This window comes from Pteropus alecto, unplaced genomic scaffold (assembly GCF_000325575.1).
Source record: "Pteropus alecto unplaced genomic scaffold, ASM32557v1 scaffold25, whole genome shotgun sequence".
Lineage (NCBI taxonomy): Eukaryota > Metazoa > Chordata > Mammalia > Chiroptera > Pteropodidae > Pteropus > Pteropus alecto.
In genome coordinates this window covers 875,997-884,060 of record NW_006441955.1, presented here as the reverse complement: position 1 = coordinate 884,060, position 8,064 = coordinate 875,997, and the positions used below count along the sequence as shown (strand labels likewise).

Genomic DNA, 8,064 nt, shown 5'->3' with positions numbered 1-8,064 from the left:
GCTGAGGCCATCGCCCTTAACCGCCAGCTGTCTCAGCATGAGGAGAACGAGCTGTCTCAGCATGAGGAGAATGAACTGGCAGAGGAGTCTGAGGCACTGGCCCAGGGCCTCTGCTCCATGAAGCTTTCCCCTCCCGCCAAGTCACGCCTGGCCCGTCGGAGGGCCCTGGCCCAGGCAGGCCGCAGAGGAGATGCGGGACCATACCCGACACCCACAGCACTCTGACCCACTCTTGGCTTGTCCAGACATTGGAAACCTGTGAGGCCAAAGTCTGCAGAGCAGGCAGAGGGACTTGCTGTGCAGCTCCAGGCAGATCTTTTCTTCCTTGGAGGGCCCTGAGGTTCCTACCCTACCATTTCCCATTTCCCCAGAGTCCTCAAGGAAAAAGCTTTTCCAAAGGGGTTATCTTTGAAAAGGAAAGCAATCACTTGTCACTTTGCATAATAGCCTGAGGCAGGGGCATCTCTTTGCTGGGCTCCTGCCCACCTGCTCACCCGCCTGCAGATTCTGGATCCAGCCTGCTCTCGCCAGCCTGGCAGGCAGGCAGCGGGCGGCTGGGGCTCCAGCCTTCAGGGAGCCAGTGTTGAGAAGTGTCAGTTGACAGAGGCTCTTCCCGCTCTGCATTGTCACCCCCCTCTGGCGGTCCTTCTACCTTCCTCTGTCCTCCAGATGTCCTCTCCCTGGGCTGAGCAAAGCCATCCCCTCAATTCAGGGAAGGGCAGGAGGTTTCACATTTGAGAAGCCAGATCAGTCTTCCAGTCTGTTGCACAGAGAAGCACATAATCTTTCTTTGCCGTGACCGAAATGTGTCCCTCATTTATCATCCTCTTCCTTGTTTGGGATTGCTGCTAAAGTTAGTATTATTTCGTTTAAAAAATGTTTGTTTTTTTAACCATGCTTTTCCAGCAAAGATGGGAGTTTAAACTCCCACTGCAAGCCCATGGACTTTCCAGAGCGTGCAATGGCTCGCTCTTCTTTCCTGAATGTCCATGCATGTGAAAGGTTTTAATCAGCTGTTTCCTATTATTTTAATTGTTTTTAAGCTGTTAAGATGATAGTAAGCAACTTAGAGACTGAATCTGCTGCTGCACCCCTCAGGCCTGGTGTGGAAGGCCACAGGGTCTGGGGCAGTTAGAAGAGGGTCTGGGGCAGTTAGAAGAAGCTCTGTGCCTGATGTGGAGCCAGTTCAAGGCAGCACAGCCGCCCTAGTCTGAGCGATGTGGTGCTTGCTGCCTGCCGGACAGCATGAAGGCAAATCTGGCATCAGATAAGCTAAGCTACGGAGTTACCTAAAGATAATCGATATGCATATGTCAGACCGATATTTATACAACAATGCCATTATACATTACACTTGTTTTAATAAAATTTTTAAATTCTAGCCATGGCCTTCCTGATCATCCTTTCTTCTCCTGCAGACCTGAGAGGAATACAGACTTTCTGGAGAGGGACCAAACCCAGCCCCGCGGGGAGAAAGTGCCCCTCTAAATATAGCACCTCACTGGGTTCGTAAAACAAGGTAAAGGAGATGTGATTGCTTTTCTTCTTTAGGAGAGGAAATGAAATTCATCAAACATTTGTCAGTCTCCTATTCTGTGCCAAGGCCCAGAGATGAGTAAGAATGGCCTTTGCATTTTAGGATCTCCTCATCAGGTAGAAGAGGGGGTGTCAGCAACTATCACACAAGCCATTTCAAAAAGTGCTTTAAGAGATGTGCCCTATACACAGCCCAGCCTACCCACTCAAGTGGGAACAGAGTTCCCCTCTATCTAAAGCAGCACTAAGCCCTTCTTGAAGATCCATTGTGTTCCCAGGACTGTGCTTATCCTGCCAGAGCTGGCAACAAAGAAAAATGGTGCCTCACGTCCACAGCCCTCGTGTTCATCATGCAGGGGCTTTCATGTGTGTTGTCTCATGTAATCCTCAGAAACAGGCTGGAAAGGGCTGAGGCAGGAAGGGCCTTTCTAAGTTGCCAAGGAAGTAGCAAGAGGGAGGCCTGAGTGTCAGGGCAGTGGACTGGGTGCCCTGGCACCCTTCACCCTGTGGAGAGCAGAGCAGGGAGCTGGGATTAGGGGCTCTCCACTCTGGGGCAGATGATGAGCCCAGCTACCAGCTATCCTGCACTGTCAAGGCCTCCATGTTGATAATGGCATACTTTCTGTTGGCAGTCTCCCCTTTGCAGTAGGCCTTACCACCCTCACATCCCGTCTTCATTCTGGAGTGGGATGGGCTGGAAAAACAGGCCTGCAGAATCTAAGTCTTTTGGCTCGAAGTCTTCCAGTCCCTGGGGACTCAGAACCAAGGTTTGAGTTTTGTCTGTGGACTGCAGCCCCAGCATGGTCAGTCCTCCAGTTTGAGCCAGCAGGGATGTGACTTCCAGGGGCTTCCTGCACCAAGCATTCCCCTCTCCCACCCTGTCTTGCACACAGCTCTCATGCCTCTGTGCCTTTGCTCAGGCTGTGCCCTCTACCTCCCCGCTTCCCCATTCTAGTCCACCTGGCAAGGTTCCCCTCATCCTCCACTGCTCTGCTTAAATGCTACTATGCCTACTCTGGTTTTGCCAGCATTAGTGTGCACTTACTAAGTAACAGGTACTTTCTGAGAAGCTTACAAACATTACATTATTTAAATCTCGCAGAAGTCCTATGAGGTTAGGTACTATTATTTACTCCACTTCACATGAAAAAGCAAGCAGAGAAAGGCGAAAATAGCTTGCCAGGGACTGTACAGCTAGGAAGGTAGAACTGGAATTCTTTCCAGAGAGACTCGGGACCCAGAGCTGGGCTGCCCGGAGTTCAAATCCCAGCTCTGCTACTTACTGTCTTTGGGCCTTGGGCAAGTTACTTAATCTCTGAGGGTCTCAGTTTCTTCAACCAAAAATTGGGCATGCTGACCTCATGGTGCTATTGTGAAAGTTCATAAATTAATAAATATAAAGTGTTTAGAGCAGTTTTAGGCATACACATAAGTGCTCAATAACTTAGCTATGATAGTCGTAGTTATTTTTATTGTCTCCCAGGGCAGAATTACTTAACTAGGTCCCAGTGGTGGAGAGGAGCTTTCCCCCTTTCCTTGGCTTGTGTGGCTGGAGATGAGCTTGGGTTTTTTAGATGGGCCTGGCCTCTGGCCCTTTGTGGGGTCCTCCTTCTGACAGGCTGTTCTGTCCCTGCTTTCCCCCGAAGGGCAGCTGTGGGGGCCAGGGGCCCTGAGTTCTAGTTCTGCCACAGTTCACTAGGTAACCTTGGAAGCCCCTTGCCCTTTCTGAGGACCAGGCCATGTGCCTGGCTCTGCTGGGCAGAGGCAGCCATGGCCGACATGCTGAGGGAGGCTCTGGGGCCTGGAACTGTGGCAGCAGGTTCCGGGCTCTGGGACTCACGCTTGAGCTGTGCCTTAGAAGAGAGCTGGTCCCAGACTGGTATGTCCCAGACCTTGGGCCTCAGGCCCAGCCCATCCTGGTTCAAGCAGAACCTGAGGACTCCTGTCTGAGCCCCATCGAGGGGCCCTGGGCATAGGAATCAAGTCTTTCTCCCTCCAGTGTCCACCTGCCTGAGCTCTGGGGCCCCTCCTCCCTCCCTCCTGACTGCCCCTCGCAAGACCCAGCTCTGTGAATAGCAGTGACTGGGTCCCGTGCCAACGGCTCCAGCTTCTTAGGTCTGGAGGGGATGGAGGAACAAGGTTCCCCCATGGCTGGCACTCTTGTTGCCATGGTAGCAGTTGCCTTGGAAGCTACTTCCTGACTTCAGCTTCCAAACAGCCCTAGAAAGCTGCCTGTCCCCCAGAGGATCGGTGAATTAATCACTCTCTTTTCCAGGGTCCTCACCCCTCAAGGAAAATAAACAGAACTAAACCAAACTGAGGCCTTTTGCCCACTCTTCCTTTCACTTCCACGCCACCCTTGGACTCATGCATCTGGGAAAGAAAAGCTCATAGGCAACCTCCAGTCCTGGCCAAAACAGGAGACGGAGAGATTTTGTGATGGAACTCATCAGTGACCCATGGCCTGGCCACACTGAGTCTGGGGCCTGGAGAAACCAGGCTTCAGGGAGGAGGGGTGGATGCTTTAGCTCTAGTGCCTTGGGCTTATCTCATTTACCTGTTAGAGTAAGCACATCACCCAAGGACAAGCATATATTTCCTTTTTCAAACATGATACAGTCTATATAGAGGAAAGAGCTGGCAAGACTCTCTCTCTACATTTGTAATCAATGGAAGAGCAGGCATCACAAAAGTTCCAATAGCCCTTAATGACACTCCTGTGATGAGGAAAAGATGCAGGCCTTGACTGATTCTTTTGAATACAGTGTCTCCCTCTGATGGTGGGGGTTGCCAATTCCTCCTACTTCAAATGAGACAGTTTAGAAATTCAGGGGCAGAGATATACTAGAGTATTTCCCAGATGAGCAGGGAATCAGGACACCGAGATTTTACCTGGAACTCTGGGGCAATCCTTCCACATCTGTTTCCTCCTCTGTTCTAGAAAGAAGTCGATGTGGTTCTGTGGTTCTATGATCCTGTAGCTAATAATGGCTTAATGTGTGTCTCCTCCTCCATATTTCCTCCTCTGATCCGTGCTCTGAGGAGTTTACAATGTCAAAGAAAAACTCTAATTTTTAATTTGGTCTCCAGTTTTTAGAGGTCAGAGTGTTCTTCTGAAATCTGAAACTCACAATGCACAGGCCTCCCTGACTTCAGCCTTTGCCATCCCCATCCCCATTCCCAAGATGAGCAAAGTGAGGCTTAGGCAGGTGGAGCGGCTGGCCCAAGTCTCACAGTGCAAGGTGGGAGACATGGCCCGAGAGCCTCAGCCTTGCTGATGGTACAGGAGCGCTGCCCTGAGATCGGCCGGCGCAGGCCGTGCACGTCCAGAGTTACGCACACACGTAATGGGGGCAGGGGCTTTGTGGAGGGTGTTTAGATTCCCAAAGCTCGACATCTCAGGAACATGTTTTCATGGACAATTATTTTGATGGCTCCTTCTAAAACTAGTCAGTGGGGGATCAATTATGTGTGACAGAGACATGGGCCGTCATTTGATGCCTAATTAGAGGAATAATCAGACCTCATCCTGGCAAGAGGCACAGGGAATGCTGGCGGCAGTGGCTGTGGCTGGGGAATGCCCACCTCCAGGGGCTTCCTCTTATGGTGGCCAGGAATACAGCCCAGGGGACCCATAGGTGCTCTGCAGGCACCCCTCTCCTCTCTACATACCTTTGAGTTCATACTTGTCCCTATTCAGGCCTCCAGCATCTGGGCAGTGCCTTCCCTCAGCTGAAGCTCAGTCAGGTGACATTTAGTAGGGCCCCGCCCCTACTAAGGAAAGCCTCTCATTAGAGACAGAGGTCCCATGGTGCCCATGGGCCTCCTCTTTGCCAACCTGAGGTGGTCGTGCAGGTCCAAGCCTTCCCTGAGCTCTGCTTTGTGTCCAAAAGCCTAGCCCCGGTCCTCTATAGCCATGGCATTCTATGGAGCTCACTCCCCAAACCTGCCCTTGGGTGGCTCACAGTCTGCAAGGGAGACAGCGAAAGAATGAGGACTGGTGGTGGGCACTTTGGCATGGGGACATGGCAGCAATTATAGGCAGCCCACCCACTCAGGTGCCATCAGAAATGGCTTCACGAAGTTGGGGCTGGCTGAGAAGGGTCCTGCAGAATGAGGAGGTATTCTCCACATGGTTGGGGCCAAGCAGACACTCAGTGGGAGGGCAGCAGAGGAGAAGGAGAGGGGCAGCTGTGGAAGCAAAGACTCTGTGTGTCTAGCTGTGCCAGACTGTAGATATGGTACGGAGAAATTGGCGGGGGGCAGTCCAAAGAGAGGCCGGTGGGGCCGGTGACGAGACCCTGGGGACTGAGACCAGGTGTGTAGGTGCAGGCCACATTCTGGGACCAGGGAGACCCTAATCCACAAAGGGCCAGAGAATGCAATTAGTGATGAGGGCTGGAACTGAGGGGTGTGACAGGGCTGGGCTGGCTGGGCTGGGTGAGCACTGCCTGGCCTTGAGTTGGAGGATCCTGCAAGTAGGTCAGATAAGCTGGGCAGAGGAGCTCAGTCCAGAGATCAGGAGGCGCTATCCATGTTCCAGTCTCTTGATCCAGGTCACAGACACCCAGCCCCCACTGATTCTGATTCCAGTTTTGATTCCTCTCCCAGCCCTAGCCCATGTGTTTTCCCTTCCACCGTATTCCCCACCTCTGCTCCTTCCTATCAGCCCCCAGCCAGGGTTCCTAGGCGGCTGGAAGGGCTCACCCTCTCAGCCCACTGGAAACTAGAGAGTGGATACCAAGCCTACCTGAGGCGCAGGGGGGCCTCAAATTAGGACCCATCAGCCCTGTCGGGGAGCCAGAAGTTGCTGGGATGGGGGAGCAGGGGTACAGAATGCACTTGGAGAGACACCTCTCCTCTTCCTGTCCCAGTCACTTTCTGTCTCTTGAGCCTCTTCCAGGTCTCCTTCCATCACTCTGGCTCCAAGTCCCCAAGAAAAGGCCCCAGGTGCACCTCCAAGCCAAAGGGACAGCAAGGTGGGCCCTGAGCATGTTGCCAGCCGCTCATCCTCCCCGCTCAGGGCCCAGTAGTGGAACCTAGGCTGACTGCCCTAGTGGGCCTCTGAGACCCAGGCAGCAGCTCACATTGCAATCTCATGAATAACTCAGCACCCCCCTGCTGCCTACATGTCAGAGGAACTTGGCCCCTGGACCAACCTCCCTCGCTGCTTTAAACTTTAATAAGCAGAGGCTAAGTGGCAGCTGAGCAGGCTCCAGGGAGCAGAGGCAGGATGTCCTGGGCAGGGGAGCTTGGGCTGAGTTTGAGCCCAAGAGACGGCTGTCAGGGCAGGCCCAGCTCTCCAGAATTCTGGCAGCCAAAGCAAGATGCGGTCAAGCAGGAGTCCTAAGAGTGGCCCCCAGCCTCAAGGGCCCTTAAGGGAGAAAGAGTAAGCTGGGTGACCTGGCAGAGATCCCAGGTCAAGGTGAGGTGGGGGCCCCTAGGAGAGCTGTGGGATAGAGTTGCAAATAAATCCAAGGATTACCAGCCAGTTTCTTACTGCCCAGAAATTCCCACCCTGAAGGCAGAGCTCCAACAAGGAGACGTCTAAGAAGACCAAGACCTCCAGGGCTTTTCCGGAAACAGGCCCCACTGGCTGGAGACGGTGCCCTGGGTAGACCTGCATGGACATCCCCATCAGCGGCAGAGACTTTCGCTGCCTGCAGCTGGCCTGTGTGGCCCTTGGCCTGGTGGCTGGCAGCATCATCATCGGTGTCTCTGTGTCCAAAGCTGCAGCTGCCGTGGGTGGTATCTTTATTGGCGCCGCTAGTCTGGGTGAGCGGGTGCTGGGCTCAGAGAGGGAGCAGGGGCATGGTCAAATGAATAGGAATTGGTTGGGAAGGGTGGAAGGTAGAGGTGTGAGCAAGGCAGCTTTGGGGGTACAAGGGAGGGAGAGGAAGGTTGGGGTGAGGTTCCCTCCGTGGACGGCCAGGGTGAGGAGACATGGAGAAGGGGGCTGGCTGTCACACTCCTCTCTGGCTCTCCAGCCTCAGGCCTGGGCTCTCACGTTTGTGGTAGGATTCATGAGCCTCTTGAGGCTGGGTTGACAGGGGGCAGGTGAAAGAGAACTGAGTTCCCGGTGGACTCTCCTTGAGCCAAGACAGGATGTAGCTCAGACAAAGGGTTTCCTTTTCTTTCCCAGTATGTCTCAGCGGCGGATCTGTCTGTCCAAGCATCTGCCCATCTGTCTACCTGGGCCAGTTCCACTGATATCTCCACAGCGATGCTGAGCACCATCCCTCGCCCCACTCCATCACCCCAGGCCAAAAGCAGAACCAGAAGCACCAGGCTGGTGGACTCTGGGTATCTGCACCTGCAAACTCCATAGACACTTGGTCTGGGGATGAAGTGGGAGTGGGCAGGGCAGGCCCTGCTCTCCTGCTACCCCCCTCCCCCAAGTCTGTGTAGAAAGGAGTATGCTGAGGAGTCAGCAAGACCTGGGGTTCCTAGGAGAGGGTGGGGCAGGGGAGAGCTGGTGGTGGTGGTGGCAGCTGGCCCCATTTCCAGCAGCTGAGAAGGAAGAAAGCT

General features: G+C 53.6%; 2 protein-coding genes across 2 annotated transcripts in view; both read left to right on the top strand.

Moving 5' to 3' along the window:
• MKNK1 (MAP kinase interacting serine/threonine kinase 1) overlaps nt 1–1,381 on the top strand; it is a 25,289-nt gene extending 23,908 nt beyond the window's left edge. The window contains exon 13 of the mRNA XM_025051978.1: nt 7–1,381. Within this exon, the coding sequence (XP_024907746.1) occupies nt 7–225 (219 nt within the window). The 3' untranslated portion in view covers nt 226–1,381. The remainder of the gene's footprint in view (nt 1–6) is intronic.
• Nucleotides 1,382–7,160: 5,779 nt separating this feature from the next.
• Nucleotides 7,161–8,064, top strand: part of KNCN (kinocilin) — a 3,314-nt gene continuing 2,410 nt past the window's right edge. Inside the window, exon 1 of the mRNA XM_025051977.1 lies at nt 7,161–7,311. Within this exon, the coding sequence (XP_024907745.1) occupies nt 7,161–7,311 (151 nt within the window). The remainder of the gene's footprint in view (nt 7,312–8,064) is intronic.